The sequence below is a fragment of the Pisolithus orientalis genome (genome assembly GCF_024613125.1).
Source record: "Pisolithus orientalis strain OTSU chromosome Unknown F5J12scaffold_1, whole genome shotgun sequence".
NCBI classification, from domain to species: domain Eukaryota; kingdom Fungi; phylum Basidiomycota; class Agaricomycetes; order Boletales; family Pisolithaceae; genus Pisolithus; species Pisolithus orientalis.
Genome location: NW_026260782.1, coordinates 373,269 through 396,940, shown reverse-complemented (window position 1 = coordinate 396,940; position 23,672 = coordinate 373,269). Strand labels below are relative to the sequence as shown.

The window sequence follows — 23,672 nt, the reverse complement described above, 5'->3', positions numbered from 1 at the left end:
CGAGGGAGGAAAAGTTCCCGTTGACAATAACCCGATCATACTATGTAGTACATTGCATCACAATGAAAACCGGCAATAAATACACAGGAGAGTCCATGTCTCACAAGCCTCGACTGGAACACGCCACAGTTCGTGGCGCCATGCTTTACATCAGAGGGAAGTCACATACACAGCGATCTCGCCTGCCACGACAAGCGACCCCATGCCGCTTGTCAATCCACCCTAGTCCTCGAGGAGCCTGGATGCTCAAAGCGCCAATGCTATCCGCATCGGAAGTCCTCTGGAGGAGTGTGTGTATTGCATTGGCAGCACGTGTGTCCCGATGTTGACGAACCCAGCACGAGGGCCGGATGATCGGCTTAACTTTTTGCTTCCTGCTGCAGGCACGGTAGCAGGCTAACAGAGCAGATGAGCATGGATGTTAGATTAACTCTGATGGGGGGAACTCACGATCATAATCGCGTGCAAGGACACGCGTCCAGTCAAGGTAATTTGTAAAGAATGGATGTCTCTTGATTTCATTCCACCCAGGTCTCTTGGCAGGGTTGGGGTGGAGGATCTCACACCACGATGTCAGATCGAAGAGGCCGGTACTTATGCGAGAGGCACACACCTGCATGAGGAGATCCTCGGCCAAGTGGTCGTAAACTCTGTCCATTACGGGACCTTGCCTTGGGTCTGGTTGTCCATGGTCAAAGAGACTTCGATCAATATCGTCGCTGCCGTCCCCGAGGTCTAAGTTAGGTACATGTTCATACCAGGGCTAGATTTGATTGTCAACAGGTCCGTCAAACAGTGCAGACCACTACACTCACAGCGCCGCCTGGCATAAAGAGATCTAAAATCATCAAGCCGAATGCGTATATATCGGCCTTGTAGTTGTGTGCGCTGTCGCCGACGAACTGCTCAGGCGCCAGATACCCATCTGTGCCTGCCTTACCACTCATAATCTTTCCATTCCACTCGTCCTCAGCGATGTCCAGAGAGAAAGTACTTGCATGGCCGAAGTCGCAGACCGTGACGTGTCCATTCGGAGTAACCAAGATATTTTCGAGCTTCAAATCATTGTGCATGATACGTATGTCATGCAGCTTTTCAAGACCGAGCGCCTGAAAATCGACAAATGAGTCTTTCGAATGCGAAGAAACATCCGTCATCTACCAGTTCAGCAGCAATGAGGCGGATTTGCCAGAGTTGCAAAGGACAAGCCTTATTCAAAGCCCTTTGGCGAAGGTTCTCGGGATAGTACCTCTGTAGGAGCAGCGCCATGATGAGAACCTGGAATGAGGAACAAAGACATAATGAGGTACCATGATGAAGTATATATTCTTGTCGTCGGAGAAACAGTCGATAAGAGGAGTTAAGAATGGGTGGCACTCGTACGTCGCCGCGAGCCAGGCACCAAATTCGTTGTGGACGCAATCTGCAGCGTACACTGCTCTGTCTTCTAGATATTTCTTCCCCTTCGCAGTAGATATCTGCGCTAGGTCCTTGTCTGATACGAAAGTGCTGAAAAATGCTTGCCGATTAATGACTTTAGCAGCGACATCCATCGCAGGCCCATCGTCTCGGGTGCCTTCGCCAAACCACACAGTGCCATTTGCTCCGCGTCCGATGGGGCGAGTGAACTTGTACCTATACATCCCAGCCTTCATGCGGACAACGCTCGTCTGAATCTTATACTTTTCATAGCGAGCTTTGCAGGCGGCAGTAGATTCACCGTTCTGCCTGGTTGTGACCTCCTGCTGGAGACCAGTTGAGCGACTAGCAGTAGCAGTAGCTACAGCAGATGCAAGGTATTTGGCAGGTACGGAATCCGAATTAGGCAGATTGGGAAGACAGGGCAGAGTGGGTTGCGAAATAGGTGTAGGTACATATGCCACTTCGGCCGTGCCGGTGACGGGAACCGCGACGTCACCTTCCGGGTAACCAAGACCCGGAGGATAACGGGGGATCTTCTTGGGAAGCGCACCAAGGTTGGGGCGAGGGACTTCTGAGGTGCTGATCTCCAATGTTCCTGCGGTTTGACCACTCCATGCGAGCGACGGCACGCCAACGGCAGGGTTAGCCATGTGACGAGCTTCGTATGCACCAGCAGGGACAACCTGCGTGGGGGCAAAGGCGCCGAAAGCAGGATCAGCGGCGAGACAACGAATTTCCGGGTCACGGTGTGAACTTTCACCGTCTCTTCTTGAGCGAGTTTGTGGGTTCACGAAAGCTTTCGGAGGAGGCAGTTGGCAAGGTCCGTAAGCACCAGGCGGAATCTTCTGCATGGGAGCGAGGTGAGCAAGGGTAGGGTCAGCCACGAGATAGCGAATTTCTGGGGTAGTGGAACTGCGATTCTCGTCTGGAGTGGGCTCACCGACCTCCATGCTACGCATGGCGGTGGGTATGTGGGCAGACTGCTGGAGTATTTGAAGCATCAGATCGTGTTCCAAACGGTTGCCGTAGCGTAGAGGTGAAAGAAGGCAAGCAAGAGGTTGTGCTGCGATTGTAGGTGGACATCCCAACGCAAGAGCTGCGGCTGTGCGGACGAGAGGGGGGAAGAGGATGCTATGAGAAGAGACAATGCGGGGAGTAGGAACAACAGGTGGAACTGGTGGTTGCCACAAGACAACCTGCATCAAAGCGGCGTCGGGCTCGACAATAGCTGGAGAGGACACATCAAGGTGGACTGCAGGTCCTGAAAGTTCGGGCGTCTCTGTAAATATCAGCTGTGGAGTATCGACGGGGTTTGCGTGACTAGTAGTGGTAAAATCGGCTTTGTGACGTTCCGTATTCTTGAGTTTGCCGATAACACGGGAGATGAGACGTTTGAGTCCGATGGTGGAGTGGGAGAAGAGTCGTTTGGATCTCATGGTGGAACGACGGGGATGCGACGTCAACTAATGCGGTGATCTTCGAGTACGCCCAGAGGGCGGATAAATAGCAAAACATCTCCGGTACGCTTTGAATCCGCAGCATGGGCCTGCCAAAGCGTAGAAGGCCAAAGCGGCGGTAGCTTTGCTACGCACCTCCCTACCTTACTTGGCCAGAAACGCAAATTGACATCGCCTGGTCGGCTAAACGTGCTGTATAATGCCCACCTTTGTGGTTGGTAGGTCTATATTTTCAGGGGAAATGACCGGGAGATATGCCAGACAAAAAGCATCTGCTTACGTGATCACGGATAATGGAATGGCTTGTTCATGAATTGGCGGTGGGGGAGGTCCGGCGGGAAAGGTCAAAGCATTGTCACCACTACTGGCCCCATACCTTGGTGTTCCTTGATTTTCCATTGGCCTTGCTTGGGTCCACCATTGTAATGGCTTTATATAAACATTGTAAAGCTATGTAAAGCTATACCCATGTATACTGCTGGACTTGATGGTTTGGGCTCTCATCATGGCGATGCCCTTCTTGAGCTACGACGGGGACAGGGATGGTAGAACTTGGCTTATCACTCACGGTAAAGTGAGCTGATCCGGGGCCGAAGTACACCTATATTCCCCCTCCAACGTGGGCTCCCTGGCAATCTGACGAGCCTAGAAAGCTGCCGACGTTGCAACCAAATCCAAAGCGATCACTGTGGAGGTTTTCGATGATGATTGGTCGAGGGGTGCCTTGAGTGGCTCCAGTGAGCGGCGACCAAAGGATATCAGTAGATACTAGCGGACGGACCCGCGGACAAGCGCAATATTGCTTGCTTTGGGTGTTGAAGAATCTTGACGCCGATCAACTGACATGCACACATGAGACACGTTCCACAGAGTAATGTCACTTGACAAGGGTGACCATAATGCCCGACATAAAGGATGTCCCTTTTGAGCTACTTGCGGCTGATGATACTGTTTGAGATGACCGCCCACGACGACGCCCGAAGCTGTTCTACGACGATGGCGAGGCTGTCTTGTGTGTTTAGTTCGCCCGAAGCAGCGTTCCCACGGTGTTTTTGCTTAGTTGTCTCCATCGTTCACAGCAGCCCCAGTGACTGGTCTTCGCTCGTTGGTGTGTCAGAGGGCGACGTTGGGCTTAATACTGTTGCAGAACGACGTCTGTCATGAGCAGGACGGACCAGGAAACAACATCTTTCACGCCGGGCGACGATCCTGTCGACATACGGCACGGTTCAATATCAGCCGCCCCACACGACTTACTCACAGCTGCAGCCAATGACGCTGCCCTGGAACTCGACCTCGACTGTCTTACCGAACCAGAAACCGCATTGAACCCCTCGCCCACGAATCCCTTGTCCCTGGGTGACTCTCGTGACTTGCTTTTTGGCAACATTGAACACGTTGGAGACCATGCCAAGGAAGAAGACAGCATCAACATGGCCGAGACCGTAGACCCCGCGTCAGACTCGCAGCAATCCCCTGAGTCTTCACAGGAGTTAAAACGCGTAAAGGTGAGCTCTATCTCACCTTCCACAACAGTCGTGCGAGATACCCGTGTTCCGGTGGTTCACCGTTGATGTCATGCAACTTGTTGAACCCTGTCCGATGTCACACATTTTTTCCGACCTTGTGGCGAACGCGTTTCTCTTTGTCTCCGTCATTTGCATGACTTCAACTTGGGCACACTCTAACCCGCACCTGCCCTGTTTCGCAAAGGTCTACGAACTCATCGGCTCGCGATGGGTCGATCAAGGCACAGCCTATTGCTTTGGTCAGCTCGATGAGAGCAATCAAGCCTTCCTCATCGCGCGCTCCGAAGCGGACTTTGACAAAATTATCCTCTCCACAGCCATCCGCTCCAATGACGTCTACCAACGCCAACAAGGTGCGATTCCTTCCGTCCGCGTGCTTTCCCTTATATGCCGTTGGAAATGGGTCGCTATAGCGTGTTTCGTGTACTCACCAACTCGCAGATAGTTTAATTGTGTGGACAGAACCCGATGGAGCAGACTATGCATTAAGCTTCCAGGATGCAGATGGATGTGCAGAGGTCTGGAATTTTATTATCGAAGTGCAACGCCACTTGAATGCCGGTGAGTGTTGCCTCAGCCCACAGCCTACCATGCTCGACGCGTGCCTTTTCGTCGCTTTGACACTCACCTATCCGCAATGTGTTTTTGGTCAGAAGATCAAGGTCTCGGTTCTTCATCCCCTGCCGGAGATCATTCTGCTACTACTGCAACCATCATCCGCACTGGTCACTTGCCCTCTCCGCAATTAGGTAATATCCAAGATATCGAAGGCGCCATCAAAGCACTTGCTCGAACCCAAACTATCAAAGAGAGAATATGCGAGTACATCCAACGCGAGGTGAGTGGAGACGAAACTCATCATGTCTCTGCTACTAATATTACCGAAACGCAATGCCAGGGATACATCAAGGCACTTATCGACGTCATGACTATGGCGGAGGACTTGGAAAGCCTCGATAATCTCCATGCGCTGTGTAGCCTCATGCAAACTATTTGTAACGTCCCCGCCTCACACCTTGTGTTGGTGCTGCTCACGGCTACTTGCAGTAATGATGAACGACCACAGCATTTATGAGCACATCCTCGAAGACGATATCTTTTTTGGAGTGGTTGGGATGCTTGAATGTGGGTCTTCGCCAGTCGGCAATGTTGTTCCTTTACTTATAGTGTGGTGCAGATGATCCGGAATTTCCTACGCATAAAGCAAATTACCGGGATTTCCTCCATAACAACACTCGTTTCCACCAACCTATCGTCATTCAGGATGAAACTATTCGCAAGAAAGTTCACCACACGTTTCGCCTCCAATTTCTTAAGGACGTGGTTCTCGCCCGCATACTCGACGACTCAACTTTCAACGTCCTCAACTCTTGCATCATTTTCAACCAAATTGACATCATCAATCATGTCCAGCAAGACCCTGTCTTTCTGCAGGAGATTGTGAGACTGTACGTGAGCGAAGAAGTGCTCGCTGGACCCCGGAAAGATGGCGAAGAAACTGATGCTACAGGATCGCCTAATGGTGCTGTGGCAAATGGACGACACCCATCACAAATGGCACCCTTCTCCTTCGACCCACCGGGACCCCTGACAGAGAGCGACAATGCATTTCGCGGCGAAGTGGTCCTCCTCATCCAGCAACTATGTGTGATGGGAAAGAACATCCAGCTTCCTGCGCGAATGGCGCTTTTCCGAACGCTTGTGGACCGGGGGATATTGTTCGCGGTGCAATGGGCATTCGGACTCAATGAGAGGGAGAGCACATCAAAGATCGTCATAAATGCGGCGAGCGAAATAATGTCTGCTCTACTGGACCATGATCTCCATGGTATCCGCAGCCACGTCTTTAAGCAGGCTATGGCTATCGAGCGGGAGAGGGAAGCAGAACGGATCGGTGCTGACAAGGCTGAAACGCTGTTGAAGCTGATGTGCCGGATCATTACTCAGAGTCGTGATTTAGCAGTGCAATGTCAGATCGGAGACGCACTGAAGGCGCTGCTCGACATTTCACAAAACGCCATTGGTCCCGGGACAACTCCGGTAAGTGCAACGTTGTTATTAACCTACTTCTTACCTATGACTTTTGCAGTCCGCGCTCGGTGCGAAGTTTTCAGCTCGTCCCAAAGACGATCCGGGAACTGAGAAGTTTTTGGATTACTTTTACAAGCACTGCATAGAAGTCTTATTCAAGCCATATGGAGATATACCAGACTTCAGAAAGCAGACAAGTAAGACTTTTGCCTTACCTATCAAGCACCCTTGAATGACAACGTCTAGATGCAGAACCTATTTTGAAGCTATCGCGAGAGAAAACTAACCTTTTCCTCTACTTATGCGACCTACTATGCATTTTTGCGCAGCAACACACATTCCGGAGTCACTTCTACATGCTTTCATCCAACATCTCTACTCGCGTGGCCGCGCTGCTAAGTGCTCGGGACAAGCATCTGCGATTATGTGAGTAGCGTCCCTCTTGTCGCTCTTCGAAACAGACATCTGATACCCTTGCAGCAGCGTTCCGTTTCTTTCGAATATGCCTCAAGCTTAATAACAAGAATTTCTTGAATCACCTTACGAAGTTGGACGTCTTCAAGCCTATCCTGGATCTGGCGCTGCAAGAGTCGTGTCGAGATAGTCTGCTGAGCGCATCTTGTCAGGAGTTTTTCGAGCACATGCGCAGGGTACGTTCACACGTTCACATTTGTTCAAGTGAATGATTTTTACGACGTCGCATTAGGAAAACATAAAGGACCTTGTCAACCACTGCATGACAAAGCACGAGACCATAGTTCGTCAACTTGCTACTACGCCAACTGGGGGCGCAAGATTCAGCGCCTTCATTCGCCGATGGGAGATTAACATTGAGCCGCCACCGAAGGAAGAGACTCAGCCCGACCGGTATGCCACAGCCCTGCGATAGGCTTTTAAACCCGCTAATTCCGAGACAGGGACATTAGAGATTCTCGTCGAATGGGCCGCGCCATCGACGCAGAGGAAGAAAACTACTTTAATGAGGATGATGATGATTCCGACCAACCCCCACCATTCATCAGTTCATCTAGTCATGGATCCCGTTCATCTGCTGTGCTGGGCGCGCTTAGGCGTAAGCGGAGAGGGGCGTTGGTCGCCTCAAAAATATCTCTTCGGCCCCAAAATTTTGTCTTACCCCGTACTCCACAGTTATCCGCTCTCGTGGACTATGGCGACGAAGACGAGGATGCTGAGTCCGCTCAAGAATCCGTCGTCGCCTCCACCCGCGAGAGCTCGCCCTTATCCGGTTCGGACATTCCCCCCAGTCCACGGTTAGCTCATCGACAGATATCACGTCCTTCCAACATCCCCCGTCGGCGGTCACTGGAGGAAGATGAGAACCTTCTCGAATCAATAACGCGGACAAAGCCCGGGACTGCATCGCTGCCTGCGGACGCCAGCACATCGTCCCCAAAACCCTCGTTACAGTTCCCACGGATTGGTGAGAAGCGGCGAAGAGAAGACGATGACGAGGAAGGGCTTCTTGAGCGCCTGGCAAGTAAACCCAAGCGGACGGACGTGGGTACTCACAAGGATGATGATACCGTTAGCGGTCGCGCAAAACCTCCCGCCAAGCAAGGTGATGACCCACCGAAACGAATCAAGGTTATGTTCCGTCCTTTGAGCATTGCCATAACGCAACAGCCGTCGTCGCCAGTCCCTTCAGAAGCAGCCGCCAAGGATGGGGATACGGGTTGACTGTTGCTAGCGGGCAAATTTTACTAAACCTCTTGAGTTATTACAGAAACACTTCGGGTGACATACTACAGTTGTATCGCGTCGAGTTTGTATCTCTACGCATGTTTTTACAATAGAACTTCGCAAAATATCCATGGAAAATGGCATAGATTGTGTGCCATGTATCTAATTCGAAGAGATGCGGGTGGATTTGTATTTCAGACAGTAACAAAACAAAAAGAACTGCCCCAGTGAGGCTCGAACTCACGACCTTCCGATGTTATGTTGATAACAGTCGGACGCTGTAACCAACTCAGCCATGGGGCACTTAAATATGCTAACACTTCTCGTCCATAAGAAGCATTTAGCACGGCAACTTCGTCGTAGGCACAAATGATCAAAGTACCTCAGTGCCTGCTCAGGACTGCATGTCTTTCCTCGGCGTTTATCCTTCTCCCCCACTGTCTGACACAAAGTCCCCACCACCTTCGCCCACAGGGGCACTACTATGTCCCTCCAAACCAGCTGACGATTCCTTCTTTGCATGACCGCTCGGCTCACTTCCATCCCTCACTTCATTGGTTGTGCTATCATCATCCTTGGGGCTGACACGTTCAATACCCTGAAATTTCCGTTTCGGGATGACAGCCCAAAACGCCTCTTCCCAATCGCGTGTTTCGACCCATTTCAGCAGGATCTCAACCACCTAGTGTCGAAAGATGAGTCACTGCCCTCTTGATACGGTTGGTAAAAATAAAACATGAATTGCATGAGGTTCCCAGCAAGCCACAGCAAATAGTGACCCCTATCACATAATCGGTGACGGCCTCCAATCGAACGTACCTGGTTGACAGTCAGCACCTTTCGTGTCGCAAGGGCAATGTAACGGCCGATCGGAAGGCGAGCATGGCGGATCTGGGACGCGTTAGCCTTGTTCAGGCATAGGTTCTGCACCCGCATGTTATCGATATTAGCCCGCAGATAAGCCATGGTACAGCCAACCTTGTATCGATTGTGATCACATATTCCACCGATAACGTACGTCTCCCCTTCCTTGAGCTCCAGGATCTCGTTCTCCGAATCCGCAGTGAAATAAACTACACTTTTGCGGAGCTCATCCGCGTCGGCCGTGGTGTCGGTCTCAGTGCTGGTGGAGTCGGCGGCTGGCGCATCAGTAGGCTCACAAGAGGGAGATTGAGACGGGGACAAAGATCGTGTCCATATGCGCTCATAGCTTTCCTCCCACCATTCTGTGTTTGACCACCTTCTGTATCCGGCATCGTTCATGGCGTCAAGGCGCTCCTTAGTCCTGCCATTGATAGACGTGAAAAGCAAGGATGAAAAGGCGTGTGGTGCGCGCCTGTTAGTGCTGTACGTATATGCCAGTTGTGAAGTGAGAGAATTGATTTCCTGTGAGGCCGTGGTCGTTACCACGTGTAAGAGTGCAGGAGGGAAAAAATGAGAAAATCACCTTGTCTGTCATCAGCTCATCGAACCCGAGATCGATAACCAGTCTTGCGTTAAATGGACTGCCTTCCACCAGCCGCGTCGGTTTTGGGTCGCTTGCGAGTTGCGTTGACATCACACTCGCCGTTTGCGACAGCCCGGGCGCGCTCCTGCCTGCTTTCGTTTTTTTGTCTCCCTTTCGCGTGCCCTGCGCTCAAGCTTAAGTTCATGGAGCCTCGCAGCCTTTGCAGCACGCTTCTGTGCTTTTTTTGATAGACCCTGAGAGGGTGTGACCCGCTCTTCCTCAGGTTTCGTTCGTATATCTTCCGTCTCCATGAATGAACCACTTAAGGAAGGCTGCGATTGGCCAATATCCGCTCGGAGTGTGTACGGCCCGATCGCGCCGACGCACGGGCACCACCCGTCTGTGGTTTCTGGAATGAAATCGAAATCGAAATCTCATTAATCACCCCATGAAGACCTTACGAAACTTGTTCTTGAAGCTTGAAATTTCAGCATCTCTGTATTTATTCCCCGTCTTTTAACGGTCCCCTCGTTTTTGTTTCCACCTCGATTATAGTCCCTTGACACCAATTGGCACGGGAAACTGGGCATGTCGACGTCGACGCCTAAACCACCTCTTATCATCCCCCCGACAGGGAATCATACAGCATCTGTTATCTTTTTACATGTAGGTCCAACCCAAAGCCGCTCAGCTACCTGCTGAACGTAACCCTACTTTCTATCTCAGGGGCTCGGCGACACCGGCAAGGGGTGGTGCCCGATTACTGATTCGCTGTCCAGAGACCTGCCGCATGTGAAGTGGGTACTTCCTCATGCACCTACCGGCGAGGTCACAGCCCACAACAAGAAATCTATGCCCCGTTGGTTTGATATAATTGCCTACAATTTTGAGAGTGCAGCGGAAAATCGTGCCGAAATCATGATGGCCGCTCGTATGACTGACGAATTGATTCAAAGAGAGGTTGATGCGGGTGTGCCCCCTGAGCGGGTTGTTATAGGCGGGTTCAGTCAAGGGGCGGCAGTGGCGCTCCTAGCAGGTCTTACCAGTCGCCCAGAGGATGGTTTGGCTGGGGGTAAGGAGGGCTGGAAACTCGGAGGGCTAGTCATTCTCAGCGGCTGGCTTCCCCTGCAAAGTAGCTTCCAACAGGTCAGCACAAAATCTAACCTCGCGATGCAAGTTGCTAAACTTCCAACCATAGGTGCTATCTGCTCGCGCAGCGCAAATACCTATTTTCTGGGGCCATGGAACGGACGATAACGTCGTCCGGCACAAAGTTGCAGAGGCCTTCACGAAGAAACTTACTACCTCGTGTGGAATACCTATGGTTGAGAGTCTTACATTGGGCACGGAGCACAACGCCCGTTGTACATCCGCCTTGCCCCAAGCTTCCGACGTCGAGGGAGGACCAGGCTCTCCTGGCTTGCGTTTTAGAAGCTACAAGGCTGGGGGACATTCTGTGTGTCCACGGGAGTTGAGGGACTTGGCGGGATTCTTGAAACGTGTTGTGCCCTAGGAGCCTTGTCAGTCTATGGGGAGCATCCTGCTTGACCGCTTTTCCCCCGCTACCTACAATCTACATTACGCGCTTTCAGGTTTGCACTGTATGCTATGCATTTCACTACCACGAATATTAGTCTCGTTTGCATTGTGACGACAGTAAATCAGCTTATTACGGCGAATCCCAGCTTAATTTTGACTTGTGGTGAGAGTATTCCTTTGCTTGTGTTGGACAGGGTGATACCTGCACCGCCTCATGGAAGAAATCGTATTTTTTGATATCCGCAGTTCCGTGCCATCCCAAGCGCGGCCACGCTGCGCGGCGTGAACTGGAAGTTTCCATCGCGCCGTGACAAGGAACGGTTACCATATCTTTCTCTATCCCACATCAATCGTCACGGGGGCTAGATATGATCGAGAAAAGGTTAGTCTCGGGTTCCTAAGAATGGATGAGGCCAGGCTGTGGTGACATGGCAAGTCCTTGCGTGATTGGTCATGATTGGTTGACGTGCGTGAGTCCACGATGCAGCTTGAATCGGCAGTCGCAGGACGGTTTTTCTCCCAGAAAACCAGGTTGTGCGGGGCGGAAGAGATCGATGACATGTGACATCATTTTCCACTGCCTCGGTGACTGCCAAGTACCCTCCGATTATGATTTGGCACTAAATATGAAAATATGAAATCCTGGAGTTTAATCTTGCCCGCCGATCGGAGAACACACCCGGTAAGGGTATGATCATTTGCAACATGGTTTGCAGGAGGATCTGTCAGAAGAAAGAACCTTCGACACCTGCAGGTCACCTCACTTCGGGGGCATTGGAAGAAAAAGCTCCGTGGATGAAGCCACGTAGGACAAAAGGAACCTGGGACACGTTGTGTGAGGAGTATATTCCGCATGCCGTTTTAATTTCGGCGAACGCAGCCGTATATGGGACGTCCTCCCGTGGCTAGAGTGGAGATACAGGCGACCAGTAGATAGCTGCACAGGATTTCTCCAGGATTACATGGTTTCAGGGTCGTGACGGTTGAAATGGGGGCGGGGATATCAGCCGGGAGATGCGATAGTGGTGAAAAGGAAACGGGCTTGTCGGAAACGGGTATGGCGTACTTTTTCATGTTTAAAGCCTGCCAACGACCTTTGAGAACCGAAACAGAAACGGAAAGATTCACTGGACCATCTGATACATGCTTGATAAGGAGAGGTCGTTGCTGGTCGTAGGTACCCTGGGAGAAGAGCGGTTTGGGATCTTTGGATCTGAGTACCCAACGGAGCGTAGTTCGAGCTCCGAGAAAATACTAGGTTATCATTATTTGACAGCGGTTTTTCACATTCCGTCGGGGGGGGGGGGGGGGGGGGGGGACGAGGATAAACCACGCGTACAATTTTTTTGGCCACACTCTGAGCATATTTCACCCATTTCCAAGTGCCAGAACAGATCGCCTTCCTGGCTGTAGGGCCTGTGAAATGCAGTTGGGGGCCGCGGGACTAAGATGAGATAGTCAGTGGCCATCCAATGATCCGAACACGTACATTTCACAGGTTGGCCCACCAACGGTTTCGACCAGCGAAGAACAAAGGAAGGCCAAGCGCTACTAGGGGACATTTCGGTAGTCCGGGAGTGCTGAAAGCTGGTTTTTTCAACTTCTCTTCCGTGCAAACCAGAGAATTTTCGCCGAAGGTTACTGAGTTCCAGAACCCTAACTTTACGGCTACCCTTCTGCTAACTGGAAACAGCCACCAAAGAAAACGGGGATAGGATGGGGCGTCGCGCATACCACAGTGTTGCGTTGGTGCAGCTCAAGCCATATTACAGACGACTCCGTTGTCCCCAAAGTGAAATCATTACGGGATGAGTTAAGAAGACACGTCGAAAACCATGGCGGTTGCAGTGCGCTTTAGAGTTTCCATGTGCGCAGTATGCGTATATGGCATCCACATTCTATAAGCACCATACACTATCAGATTTTATGGAACGTTGTGTCTTGTGTACTGTACGCAGCAAGGACCGAGGTTCCGGTACGATGCAAGCGGAAAACGATGAACAGATAACGGAGGCCGACTGCACCAGACACGCCTTTGCCTGGCGTCCACGCAGATGGCATGCATCTCGCCGCCTGCACGAACCAGTTTGCCCACCTGACTAATCAAACAAGGAATCGACGCAAGTCGTAAAAATACGTCGATGTTGTGATATGACTGCGTAGCAATAGGAAGGCGCCAGAAGTGCCTAAACACGCGCTAGCTGCGCACATCGAAGCAATTGTTTGACGTTCGGGTGCGTTCTTGCTATGTTGGTCCAGGGATGCCGACATAGACCTCCACTAGCACTAGTGTCTGTACAACTGCTGAAGTGTTCGACGTTATACGATTGGACACCGTTGAATTGGAGAGATTCGTCGGAAGCCTAGGCGCCGGGAGGGTCACATGTCTCTGGAGTGATGAATTTAGTTATTTTATTCTCTACAGAAGTCCTGGAGCAGCCACCAGAACACGACAAGAAGGGAATGTGAAAAGTGTCAGCCATCCCTGATCAAACTTCGCGAAGGTGTATTTGACAGCGCCTAGAAGTGCGCACGTGTGCAAACTGCAATCTAATTGTTCGCTGAGCTGTGAAGATAGTTCTCTGCTCAAGAATTGTGCGGCGGCGATGGAGGTTCAAAGGACATCCTTCAAACTCATCTCTGCGCTTCCACGCTCGAGAGGTTGACGTTGTGTTGGAGAGGGCTTCCACCCAATCTGTACACCAATTGGTAGGTATGACAGTCGGCCACACCGATTTACGCAGAAACGCACCATGTATATTACCTGGAAAGTCGCAGGTACCGTGCCATCTTCTGTGCCATGCATTTCTAAGTTATCTCATTAGCACAGCATGCTGGCTCGATGGAACGACATCACACAACCTTTGTAGATAGCGGACGCAGCTGCCAGAGTGTTGCGGTGGATGAAGTGTCGCCTGCAATCATGGTGAATCTCCGGCGAGCTCCTATCATTAGTCAAGTTCACCTTCCAAAGATCGCATTTCCCTCGCCCATATGCTTCAGGTCTTCTAGGAGTTCCCACATTGAGGGGTATCCAACACGAACTTCGTCAGTGTCCACCGTCAATAGGGTAAACCCTGCTCGCCCAAGGAGATTTGAAACATCCCTAGTATCTGTTCGGTCGTCACTCAGCGATAGTTCAACACAACAAGTTCGTCGTGATTTCACCGGTACGGACCTGTCATAGGTGAAACATGTGGAGAAATACCTCCTTCACGGTCAAGTTCTGCCAGCTGAAGTGCCGTCCTGAGGTATTTAAGCTGACAGTCTTAGTTCCCACTACAGACCTACCGTAATTCAAACAAGGTGTCGCCACCAAACATCGCGCCAAGGAAGAGACCGTCTGGCTTCAAAGCCTCCTTGACTTGTACGAGCACACCTAGGAGAGAACAGGTAAATGAGATTGTCCGTTACGACGAAATCGCCACTACCGAACCAGGGAGATCGTTAATCCAGTGGAGACTGAGACAGGAGACCACTGCCTCCTGAGATTGTCTTGGAAGGATATTAAGAAGGCTCTCCTCGTCCGCATGTATGCGCTCGATTTCCACTTTTCAATGAATTTTGGTGAAACGTATGGCGACCTTGAAGTGTGAAGACCGACCGTCAAATTCTTCATCGGGGTCACGATATAATGACGCTCCTGTGTTACCTGGGTCTGAAATCATGAAGAACACATATGCACGCAATACTAACTGCTTGAATCGATCATTACTACCTTCCGTGTCTTGTTAGGCTCTAAAAGCTTGGAAAAATGGCCAGGGCCACATCCGAGGTCGATGATGGTATCAAATTTCCTCTTGATGTCCTATGACGCGTTAAGATGCACGAAGGATCCGTCTGAGAGCTTAGAAGATCTCACTAAGAAACGTTCCATCAATCTTTCTGCAACTTCGTCCCGGAGGTAGTCAACGGTCCTACTCCGTTCTCCTCCGTCTCTCCTCGCGGCGAAATCTTTTTGCAATCGTTTCGCCTCACGATCAAACACTTTGTAGACCCCGACCCGTGGCGTTTCAAACGACGACGACTGAGAGGCAAACCTACGAACAACCCGACTGCCGTACGCGGATGCGTTCCGCCAAAGGAAAGTAGAAATCATACCCGTCGTGGGAGAGTAGGCGGCTGCAACATATCGTGTCACGCCCATACACCGCCTCGGTCTTAAAGTTCAAAGCTAAGTAATATGTAAACTAGACAAGACTCCAAGCAGTAGACTACCTTTGAATGATGATTGAAAAGCATCCATAGACTATAGTGTCTAGGGTGTCACATGTCACATTGGATGTCACAGTGGCGTTACGGTCAAAGCAGTCTTACGTGCCCGCAAGTTCTTAGCTGACTCTCAAGTGAAAACCCGGTAGCCCACGAGAGTCTGCTGTGTTGTCGCAGTCATTTCATTGGATAGGCAGGGTAATGGAAAATGCACCGCAAGGGAGTTCGTCAAATGATCCTTCAAGAACGACCGTCGCGTTAGCGGCCTCCTCAATGGTCAACCCTACCGACTTAATTCCCACTGAAATGTATCAGGCCAACTTAAGGCGCATCAAGGAGATGAAGGATATCGTCCGCAGATTGGAGGTCAATAATGATCAGGCCCACAAGAACTTTCTGATGGATCAACTAGAACGACGGGTGCAGGAAGGTCGCGAGGCTGAGTAAGTGGTCAATGGTTCTCTCCGTGTCCGCGTCGCGACTCACTGAAGGTAGGCAAATGCTTCAAAAACTTCAAAGCTCGAGTCAATTGTGAGAGGGATTCGTGTATTGTTTGCGCTGTGTTAACGGGCGGTGTTGCTAGACCCCTGGCATTGAAAACTGGTGGTCATCCCGGCACCGATAACCATTCTAATATACTCCCCAGCACTGCTACCCTCGTTGAGGTCCCGGAACACCCCTCGACGTCCCTGGTAAATCCAGTCTTCCCGTCGTACACCGATTTGACTGACCTGCACTCTCCTAGCCACCTGCACAACCAACCACCCATCACCGGACTCCACAGGCATACCAGCGCCCTCAACAGTTTCAGCCTCCTCAGCCTCCACTGCAACAATCATCTGCTTCGTGTGCTGCTCAGGCTCAATACAGCCCTCCGTACCCTGCACAATATTCCTATCACCCCTATGTGCCAACTCAACCCGACCAACCCCCCACAGCGCGGCAGGGGCAAATCAATTTTCGTCCAGACGCCGACGGTTACAGCCATCACTCCCCTTATTACAGGACGGACTATTCGGCACGTTATCCTCTTGTCTCCGCGTTTAACCAGCAAAATCTCGGTGAACATTATGGTGCGTCTCAACAAATAGCCCTTGGCAACTTACGTCATGTATTGCAGGGACTCAACGATCTGAACAAACCCGGAGTGCCCAGAGAACAGGGACGACGGGGTTCGCTGGTGTTACTACTAGCCATTACCCAGCAGCGGCTGTCTCAACACAGGCCATTTCACAACCTCAGAGAATGCATGCTCAGCCCCAACCAACAGTTTATGCTCAGCATCCTGGATCCGCCCAACGGATTTCGACTGTGGTACCACCCACAGCTCCTTCTTTGGCTCAGCCTCGGGCAGCGCATCCTACTCAGCCCGTTCATCATCAATCTCAGATCACAGCGCGGCCACCTTCATCCGCGGGGTCAGAAACACCTCTGCAACAGAATGTACAACACCTTGGAGCGCACCACCACAAACCACAGCAGCATACCTTGCCGTCTGTCTCGGCAACTCAACCGGCCCCGCAGCAACAGCAACAGCATCCAAGAAGTTCACAAGCTCAAGCCCAAGAAGCGAGCGAGAGTTTCCTTCGTGCTTTCCAGCAGGCTGTACAGGTGATGATGGACTTGTTCTTACAATAGAGATTCCAATGCTGATCAAGACCTACCAGTCTGGTCCTGAACAAACCGCGACCTTTGTTACGAAATTGCATCGTGCAGGCGTTGGTCTGCACTGGTTTGAACTCGCGCTTCGTTCGCTTTCCGAGCAACAGCGGAAGGCAGTTTTTCCGGAGTTCTTGCAGCACTTACCTCCAGATTTACGGCCGCGGAGTGCAACATCACCATCGGCGTCGGGACCTTCGACCACTGCCTTGACTTCTCAAATACCTGAATCTATTACCACGGATATCACTGAGAGTGTATCACCGGTACAGACAGGTTTAACCGGAGTACAGACCGATGGATCTGCGCCCCAGGCTCCTGCTTCCCAGCCCGTGACAGTACCCCATATCACAATCCCCAAGGAACCCGCTCCTATTCCGCTGCATGCTCCCAGGGTCCCTTCACCTTCGGTGGCAGCGAGAGTGCCTGCTACAGATCTTCCCGTTACGCCTAAATTGCAGGTGGAATTGCGCCAACCAACCGCCCGCACACCACGGCAAGCAGATAAAAAGCGGCTGGCGTTCGATATTTTGCGTTCGCTTGGGCGACCGGTCCCTACCTCTGACGCAAAGAATGTGGCGAAGAGCAAGGAAGCAAGCCGGCGACCTGCTCCGTCGCCTAGACCGGTGGGGGGTCCCACTGCAGAATTCCCACCAACTTTAACAGGTAGTCAAGAAAATGAGCAGGCAGCCGAACAGGCATCTTCCCACGCAGTACTTGCCGTGGACCACGCTACAGAGTCCCAACCAGTCCTCACGACGCCAGCTGCCCCGCCGGTCATGACGACACCAGTTGTCCCACCGGTCATCACGACGCCGGCTGCCCCGTCGCCCATCACCACGCCAGTTGCCCTACCGGTCACCACGATGCCAGCTGGCCCACCGGCTATCACGACACCGGTTGCTCCGCCAGTCATCACGATGCCAGTCACCCCGTTGGTCATCCCAAGTCCAACCGCCCCACCAGTCATGGCGACACAACCCCCGCTACAGCCTACTACTGCTCCATCTCCCACTCGGCAGCTACCTGGTCAAGTCAATATCACTGTACCGTCAGTGTCCGCAGACCAACCAGCACATCTGGACGACCAAAAGCCACAGGTTTTAAGTGGCGCACCAATGGTAATTGATCTGACATTGGACGAAATGGGGCCGACAGCTACTGTATCGCACGAAACCCCGCCTGAAGTCCCCTCGCCAATACCTTCCAACTCTCGGTTGAATACTGAGCATCCGGTCCCAACTCACCAACTCCAGAACCTCTATCTGGAAGAACGCCATGTAGAACCCCTCGCCAATGCTCAAGCGGGAGACATACGTATGGCTTCCCCGCCTTCATTGCGTGCTGAAACAGAGCATGTTACGCCACCGGATGCCGAAACCGTGAAGGTGGCGCCTGTTGCTGGGCCGTCAACTTCTGAAAAACTCAGGTCACCTTCACCGACCGAGGACCAGAATCTCGCACTTGGCGGGTTGCCTCTGTTCCTGCCATCCCCACCTGCCTCTCTTACGGCAGATCGGTCTTCTGCCCCTCCACCTCCTGATACAGATGATGATGGCTTTGTACTTGATGATGCTGGTAGTCTACCTCTGTCGCGTAAACGATACTCGACTGAACGCGAAGACGGAGAAGCCATCGACACAGATTCATCCGTAGTCGTGGTGAAAAAGAAACGAAAGAAACGTCCATACGTACTTGTTCCTCCTCCACCCCGGTACGTCAAGAAGATTAAGGGATCCAGGCGGAAAGAGGGAGTTGCACGGGCAGATGGGGAAACTACGGATGAGGGCGACTCGCGCTCAAGAAGTACGGGAACGTTCTTCGCTTCAGCCATTTAGTGGCTCACTTATTGCAGTCCAATATAGTCAGCCTGAGACAATTCAATTTATCGAGCATGAACGGTTAGTGGTCAAAGACGGCACCTGTCGATTTGCTGAGAGGCCTTGTAAATGGCGAGACTGTGATGCCGTTCTCAACTGTGGAGTGAACTTGTTTGCTCACTTAGAGAAGCACGGACAAGACGATCCGCAGGTACGAGGACATGACGGTCTTTCGCGGTTGGACTGATGGGCCAGCAGCGAATGCCATTTCGATGTCGGTGGAAAGGATGCGGAAAGAAATTCCGTACAAACGATGATCGCCACGAGCATTTCAAGGTTCACGGTATATTCCCCATACCATGTGCTTATGCAGGTGGGTATCGCTTTCCGAGATTTTGTTCCGACGCCGACTAGCTTCCTAGGATGTGATCAATCCTTCTTTGATTCGACCGAAGCATTTAACCATAAAGACCGAGAACACGGTGGTCAACAATCACCCGCTCAGCCGCCTAGGCTGCCGTACCCGCCAGCCATCCCCGCCACAGTAGGACGTCTTCCACCCCGACTACCCTCGTATCGCGTCGTACCCCGACGCGTACACAAAGCGCGAATCAGCGCCGATCGACATGCTGTCGTCGGTCCTTGGGTAGGTTGCATTCCACATATTGAACTTTGGTGCTCACGCTATCGTTAGGTACTTTGGAATATATTTGGTCCTGTCCAGTTGAACACGAAGAAGCAGAATGTGTCAATCCGCGGTCGTATTGCAGCCGACAAAGGCGGAGCAAAGGCGGACGCGAACCGGGATGAATACGATTTTCTGCTACCCCTGTCCGCTGGTTCGTCACGCGTTACGCCACTCGACGAGTTGCACTCGTCGGAGGTGACACGAACGGTTGCGCGTGGGTTAACGCTATGGGGAGGAGCAATGGGCGTGGTCGCCACGCCAGGTGACGACTCTGTTTCTTCGGAATCCCTGAAGGTGTCGGAGTCCCCGGCGGCCGTGGATCGACGAGAGGCAGAGGCTGCGGTAATTCATATGTCCGTGGACTCAGGGGGGCAGGGCCGAGCACCTGCGGCAGATGCCGCTGAGAAAGAAAGTCCGGCAAAGATGCTGACATTTTGACAAGGACCCCGCCAAACAGCCAGTTTCTTTAAGCTTTTGAAAGGTGTTCCTGATGGGGTTGATCAGCTGAGACTGAGAGACTCAATGACCGCGGTTGTATATTGGATGCAATGTGTGGGAGTTTGCTATGGGATCTTGGATGGCTGAGCGCTTATTTGATAGAAGCATGTGCATAATGCCTTTACGACACACTCCCATTCACACCGTCGATCGTATCTTTTGTTTTCATTGCAAATCGGACTGGTTGCTTGTTGAAATTCGATCAGCCCGTATCAGGGACGGGTACATTTTTTGATTTCACTTGAAACGTGGTCCACACCGGTGACAATTCGTCGCTTGGGAGGCCATTTAGCACTGCGTATTACCCGGTTACGTGTATCATCATCGTACAAAACTCCCGTTGCCGTCGTCGCGCTCGTCGTCCACCCTGTCCAACTCGTCTGAGCCTCAGTGACAGTGAAATGGCAAGCCAAGTGGGTTACTTGGGACCACCCACTTACATCTCGGCGCGTTCAGCAGATGTCATTCTATCCGATGTTCGTCCGACGAGGCTCGCAGACGACGCTCTCCATGCCACCAATGCTCTCCTTGACGAGCTTCTCTACAATATTCTTGATGCTGCTCGCGCCCTAAATACTGCCCAACTAAGGGCTGGTCTACACAGGATCCTGCCGACAACGCTAGGCAAAGAAGCTGTCCTAGAAGCCGAACTAGAACTCCGGGCATACTGGGATCGTACATCTGGGACTTCGGGCAATGGTTCATCTCAGGTCGTACCGGATGATGGCAGCTTCAACCTACCATGGGTATTCGAGGTGAGCATGACGCTCCGCTGCGGCAGACTTCCCTTAACACTTATTCGGTTGCTCCTGTCCAGCTCCTCCGTCTCAAGTGTGAAGCCTATTCAACGCTGAGCGATACGGATGAAGATCCAGATGCAGAAGTTCGTCTCACGGAACGCATGAACACTGAAGGGACCTCCATTCCTAAGCAATCACTCCTTGCTCCGGCTTCCCTCTATTTAACTGCTATTATCGAGTGAGTAGTATCACGTATCTCTCACACAACGTTGTGTTGAAACAGACTATTTTAGGTCAATCTGCGAGTATGTCGTACTGTTAGCTTCCACAGTTGGCTACTGAAAAATTTTCGCTTAGACATGTCCTGTCGAACGTTAGCCGCGTCGTGGCTCGTGACAGCAGTCGCGCGACAGCCAATTCGCAAGATCTCTTCGTCGCGCTTTGCGAAGACAACACAATTTACGGCCTTTTTAAAAGCATGAAGAGTCAGTGAAATGTAATTTTGTGGGCTGTTTGGCGTTCAGCTGATCAGTGATACTTCACTCGCCACGTCACTCTCCTGCAGTTTACGAGGAAATCGAATCCCTCTCGAAACTCCCGAATGGAAGACGCAGCCTCAGCAAATCCTTCTCTCGCGAGAGGCTGACGGGAGCTGCATCCCCAACATCTGAATCATTCCGGAAACACGACCCACGCAGTTCTCCCCGTCAGCGCATGTCATCGGACTCTTCCGGTATTCCTCCTAGTATTATTGTCAATGCCAATCACCAATCTTCTCGGTCATCCTTTGACAAATCGCGGGGTATCAAAAATTTTAACAACAAGGGATCGCCGCATGCAAGCGAACACGGTCACCAAAAGTCAGAGTCCTTCGCAAGTGCCAATGCCAAGCAGTCCATTCGTAGTAGCACCGATAAGTCTCCCGTGTCCACCACATTTAGTGTAAGCCCATCTTTACTGCATGGGTCGTCCCTTGTCGCTAACCTTATGGAACTCACCAGGATACTCGCTCGCAAGAGTTCGACGACATGATGCGTTCGGGTTCAACAGTGAGAGTTTCGCTTACTCCCGATCGGCTTCGCACGATGGAAGTACGTCCATCCTTATACGTGTCCAATATTTTCCCAAGGAGACTGATGTCTGATCTGACAGGTGCTAAACAAGGAAAGATCGCGACCCCCCGGACGTCAGAAAGGGTTAACTAAAACCGACAGAGCGAGCGTTTCCGAACCTCTCTCTGCCCCCCCATCAGCCCGTTCCACCAGGTCACCATTGCAGCCCGTCGAGTCTATCATTGAAGACGACGAAGACGCCATGGCTTTAAACCCTCCTACATCACGACCTCGGCAACTTAGCGCTGCTGGGGTTGCTGCTGCGAGTTACCGTCCTACGTCGTTTATGAGGATCAGGTCTGCGTCTACCTCCGACTCTTTAGTTGCACAACCCCTTGCTGCCTCTTCCAAGCAGACGCAACCCTCCGAATCAACGGTTCTCCCCACGCCTCCAAGTTCTGCTGCTGAGTCTGTACCGAGACCCAAGGCGCCTCCAAAAGAGCTCAATATGAACGCTGTGAAAGCACCAGTTAGGCGACCCGGTCGAAATAGAGAATCCCTTGATCTAGACGATGTGATGGGCTACTCGGATGAAGAGACTCCAGTGAGCCCGGGGCGAAAGATTTCGCGGCCGCAAGAGAAACATAAGGGAATCTCAACAAATACCAGGGATCTGATCGATTTTCTTGCTGAGGGCCCTCCAGAGCCTCTGGCGACACCATCACCGTCTAACGACAGCTTCCTCTCTCTTACACCAAAGAAGTCGGGACGTTTGCAAAAGATGATATCGAGGATTACACTTTCCGGCTCAAGCCAGTCGAGCAAGTCCTCGCGGAAAGGGAGCATACAAGAGGTCGTCGTACCTCACAACAAATCATCAAGCAACCTAAGTCCACTTGCAAATCGACCTATCCCTCCACGGTATCCCACTCCTGGTCCTTCTTCGGCGGCTTCGTCAGATCGTGGTTCCGAAGACCGGGAAACTCCCAATGCGCGCCGGCGTTCGCAATCTGCTTCGCGGAAAGTCATACCTCGTGAAACTGGCACAGCGGCGAACAAGGAGCAGCTGCCCGTCCCTCCCATTCCTATCATTGTTCCTGGGGAGGAGCTCTGCCACTCGCCAGCTGCGGTATCTGAAAGGCTTTCAGACTCAGCTCTTGACAATGATGTAAAACCACCGCCCCACCAGTCGTCATCAACTCCGGGGTGGGTTGGCAGCGTTGCGCCCACGTCTCCAGTCCCTTCATCGGCACCCGCCTCCTTAGCGCCCTCACTTTCATCTTCCCCGATGCAGATGGAATTTGCACCACGAGCGCACGTTCCTCCCCGGGTGTCTTCTAAATCCACCAAAGTTGCTGTAGCACCTCCCCAGAGCTCATCTTCGGCTCCAGTAATCCCTATATCACTTGCCGAACAGACTCGTGATATGCGCAGAGCGCTGGCGCATGCGATGAATGCCGACGAGTGTCGGCTGCTCGTCGATATGTTCCTGGTTCGCTCTAAGCTGGTCTCTGACCCTGCAGAACTGCGGGCGTTGGCTACAGCGCCACCCCCAGATCCTGCTACGCGAGAGCTGAACACGATGATAGAGCAGACGCTCGTTGGTCTTTTCTTGGGCGACAGTGATGGTTCTGTGGAATACGACACTAGAACTAGAGCCCCCACTTCCTTTTCCAACGGACATGCCGAGCTATAGCTACGCTCTCTAGAACCGATTCGATACCCCCCCTGCTTATTGAGGATTACTACATTTCTGGTTGCAGGTTCATTCGATCTTCATCCATATTTACTATCTATCGTATTCTTACTCTTACAACAGTAGTGCTATGCAGGTTTCAGGCTTCCAACACACCCTATATCAGTACACTCTGGTATCT

General features: G+C 51.9%; 7 protein-coding genes and 1 non-coding gene across 8 annotated transcripts; 4 read left to right on the top strand and 4 right to left on the bottom strand.

Moving 5' to 3' along the window:
• Nucleotides 1-19: 19 nt before the first annotated feature.
• Nucleotides 20-2,938, bottom strand: F5J12DRAFT_5069 (kinase-like domain-containing protein). Its single transcript, XM_051739771.1, has 6 exons — nucleotides 1,311-2,938; nucleotides 1,162-1,251; nucleotides 816-1,109; nucleotides 614-763; nucleotides 451-559; nucleotides 20-396 (listed from the first exon to the last, which is right to left on the bottom strand). The coding sequence occupies exons 1-6, from the start codon at nucleotides 2,856-2,858 to the stop codon at nucleotides 146-148; spliced, it is 2,442 nt and encodes an 813-aa protein (XP_051605393.1). The 5' UTR covers nucleotides 2,859-2,938; the 3' UTR covers nucleotides 20-145.
• A 985-nt stretch (nucleotides 2,939-3,923) lies between these two features.
• Nucleotides 3,924-8,320, top strand: F5J12DRAFT_789997 (component of IIS longevity pathway SMK-1-domain-containing protein). The gene is made up of 13 exons (XM_051743808.1): nucleotides 3,924-4,387; nucleotides 4,593-4,761; nucleotides 4,850-4,969; nucleotides 5,065-5,246; nucleotides 5,307-5,402; nucleotides 5,425-5,427; nucleotides 5,458-5,533; nucleotides 5,586-6,448; nucleotides 6,498-6,636; nucleotides 6,686-6,865; nucleotides 6,920-7,089; nucleotides 7,146-7,306; nucleotides 7,357-8,320. Exons 1-13 carry the CDS (start codon nucleotides 4,040-4,042, stop codon nucleotides 8,135-8,137), a joined length of 3,288 nt encoding a protein of 1,095 aa, XP_051605392.1. The 5' UTR covers nucleotides 3,924-4,039; the 3' UTR covers nucleotides 8,138-8,320.
• Nucleotides 8,321-8,359: 39 nt separating this feature from the next.
• Nucleotides 8,360-8,443, bottom strand: F5J12DRAFT_t1. Its single transcript has one exon. It is a non-coding gene; the product is annotated as a tRNA-Asn (tRNA).
• A 78-nt stretch (nucleotides 8,444-8,521) lies between these two features.
• Nucleotides 8,522-9,986, bottom strand: F5J12DRAFT_789991 (guanine-1-methyltransferase-domain-containing protein). Its single transcript, XM_051743807.1, has 5 exons — nucleotides 9,718-9,986; nucleotides 9,588-9,649; nucleotides 9,119-9,526; nucleotides 8,960-9,064; nucleotides 8,522-8,822 (listed from the first exon to the last, which is right to left on the bottom strand). Exons 1-5 carry the CDS (start codon nucleotides 9,896-9,898, stop codon nucleotides 8,562-8,564), a joined length of 1,017 nt encoding a protein of 338 aa, XP_051605391.1. The 5' UTR covers nucleotides 9,899-9,986; the 3' UTR covers nucleotides 8,522-8,561.
• A 50-nt stretch (nucleotides 9,987-10,036) lies between these two features.
• On the top strand, nucleotides 10,037-11,271 carry F5J12DRAFT_5030 (Phospholipase/Carboxylesterase-domain-containing protein). Its single transcript, XM_051739752.1, has 3 exons — nucleotides 10,037-10,253; nucleotides 10,314-10,733; nucleotides 10,786-11,271. Exons 1-3 carry the CDS (start codon nucleotides 10,176-10,178, stop codon nucleotides 11,098-11,100), a joined length of 813 nt encoding a protein of 270 aa, XP_051605390.1. The 5' UTR covers nucleotides 10,037-10,175; the 3' UTR covers nucleotides 11,101-11,271.
• Nucleotides 11,272-13,740: 2,469 nt separating this feature from the next.
• On the bottom strand, nucleotides 13,741-15,225 carry F5J12DRAFT_711069 (S-adenosyl-L-methionine-dependent methyltransferase; the record flags this gene model as incomplete). Its single annotated transcript, XM_051740681.1, has 10 exons — nucleotides 13,741-13,821; nucleotides 13,879-13,934; nucleotides 13,989-14,041; nucleotides 14,092-14,239; nucleotides 14,305-14,372; nucleotides 14,418-14,505; nucleotides 14,563-14,676; nucleotides 14,731-14,769; nucleotides 14,823-14,934; nucleotides 14,989-15,225. The coding sequence occupies 10 exons, from the start codon at nucleotides 15,223-15,225 to the stop codon at nucleotides 13,741-13,743; spliced, it is 996 nt and encodes a 331-aa protein (XP_051605389.1).
• Nucleotides 15,226-16,261: 1,036 nt separating this feature from the next.
• Nucleotides 16,262-20,177, top strand: F5J12DRAFT_4857 (uncharacterized protein). The gene is made up of 6 exons (XM_051739654.1): nucleotides 16,262-16,949; nucleotides 17,006-18,803; nucleotides 18,853-19,028; nucleotides 19,076-19,190; nucleotides 19,240-19,463; nucleotides 19,512-20,177. Exons 1-6 carry the CDS (start codon nucleotides 16,584-16,586, stop codon nucleotides 19,941-19,943), a joined length of 3,111 nt encoding a protein of 1,036 aa, XP_051605388.1. The 5' UTR covers nucleotides 16,262-16,583; the 3' UTR covers nucleotides 19,944-20,177.
• Nucleotides 20,175-23,643, top strand: F5J12DRAFT_4896 (uncharacterized protein). The gene is made up of 7 exons (XM_051739671.1): nucleotides 20,175-20,758; nucleotides 20,821-20,981; nucleotides 21,037-21,048; nucleotides 21,101-21,228; nucleotides 21,309-21,685; nucleotides 21,745-21,834; nucleotides 21,896-23,643. Exons 1-7 carry the CDS (start codon nucleotides 20,405-20,407, stop codon nucleotides 23,489-23,491), a joined length of 2,718 nt encoding a protein of 905 aa, XP_051605387.1. The 5' UTR covers nucleotides 20,175-20,404; the 3' UTR covers nucleotides 23,492-23,643.
• Nucleotides 23,644-23,672: the final 29 nt, after the last annotated feature.

Excerpts from the sequence above, each read along its gene's own strand:
- F5J12DRAFT_5069 (XM_051739771.1), bottom strand. The coding sequence starts at position 2,858 with ATGAGATCCAAACGACTCTTCTCCCACTCCACCATCGGACTCAAACGT. Across the intron at positions 1,252-1,310 it reads AGAATATATACTTCATCATG|AGGTACTATCCCGAGAACCT; the intron begins GTACCTCATTAT and ends CTGCTCCTACAG. Across the intron at positions 1,110-1,161 it reads GCCTCATTGCTGCTGAACTG|GCGCTCGGTCTTGAAAAGCT; the intron begins GTAGATGACGGA and ends GTCGATTTTCAG.
- F5J12DRAFT_789997 (XM_051743808.1), top strand. The coding sequence starts at position 4,040 with ATGAGCAGGACGGACCAGGAAACAACATCTTTCACGCCGGGCGACGAT. Across the intron at positions 4,388-4,592 it reads AGGAGTTAAAACGCGTAAAG|GTCTACGAACTCATCGGCTC; the intron begins GTGAGCTCTATC and ends TGTTTCGCAAAG. Across the intron at positions 6,866-6,919 it reads GGACAAGCATCTGCGATTAT|CAGCGTTCCGTTTCTTTCGA; the intron begins GTGAGTAGCGTC and ends ATACCCTTGCAG.
- F5J12DRAFT_789991 (XM_051743807.1), bottom strand. The coding sequence starts at position 9,898 with ATGGAGACGGAAGATATACGAACGAAACCTGAGGAAGAGCGGGTCACA. Across the intron at positions 9,065-9,118 it reads GTGATCACAATCGATACAAG|AACCTATGCCTGAACAAGGC; the intron begins GTTGGCTGTACC and ends ATGCGGGTGCAG. Across the intron at positions 8,823-8,959 it reads AGGTGCTGACTGTCAACCAG|GTGGTTGAGATCCTGCTGAA; the intron begins GTACGTTCGATT and ends TTTCGACACTAG.
- F5J12DRAFT_5030 (XM_051739752.1), top strand. The coding sequence starts at position 10,176 with ATGTCGACGTCGACGCCTAAACCACCTCTTATCATCCCCCCGACAGGG. Across the intron at positions 10,254-10,313 it reads CATCTGTTATCTTTTTACAT|GGGCTCGGCGACACCGGCAA; the intron begins GTAGGTCCAACC and ends TTTCTATCTCAG. Across the intron at positions 10,734-10,785 it reads TGCAAAGTAGCTTCCAACAG|GTGCTATCTGCTCGCGCAGC; the intron begins GTCAGCACAAAA and ends TTCCAACCATAG.
- F5J12DRAFT_4857 (XM_051739654.1), top strand. The coding sequence starts at position 16,584 with ATGCATGCTCAGCCCCAACCAACAGTTTATGCTCAGCATCCTGGATCC. Across the intron at positions 16,950-17,005 it reads CTTTCCAGCAGGCTGTACAG|TCTGGTCCTGAACAAACCGC; the intron begins GTGATGATGGAC and ends AAGACCTACCAG. Across the intron at positions 19,029-19,075 it reads ACGGACAAGACGATCCGCAG|CGAATGCCATTTCGATGTCG; the intron begins GTACGAGGACAT and ends ATGGGCCAGCAG.
- F5J12DRAFT_4896 (XM_051739671.1), top strand. The coding sequence starts at position 20,405 with ATGGCAAGCCAAGTGGGTTACTTGGGACCACCCACTTACATCTCGGCG. Across the intron at positions 21,686-21,744 it reads CCGTGTCCACCACATTTAGT|GATACTCGCTCGCAAGAGTT; the intron begins GTAAGCCCATCT and ends GGAACTCACCAG. Across the intron at positions 21,835-21,895 it reads ATCGGCTTCGCACGATGGAA|GTGCTAAACAAGGAAAGATC; the intron begins GTACGTCCATCC and ends CTGATCTGACAG.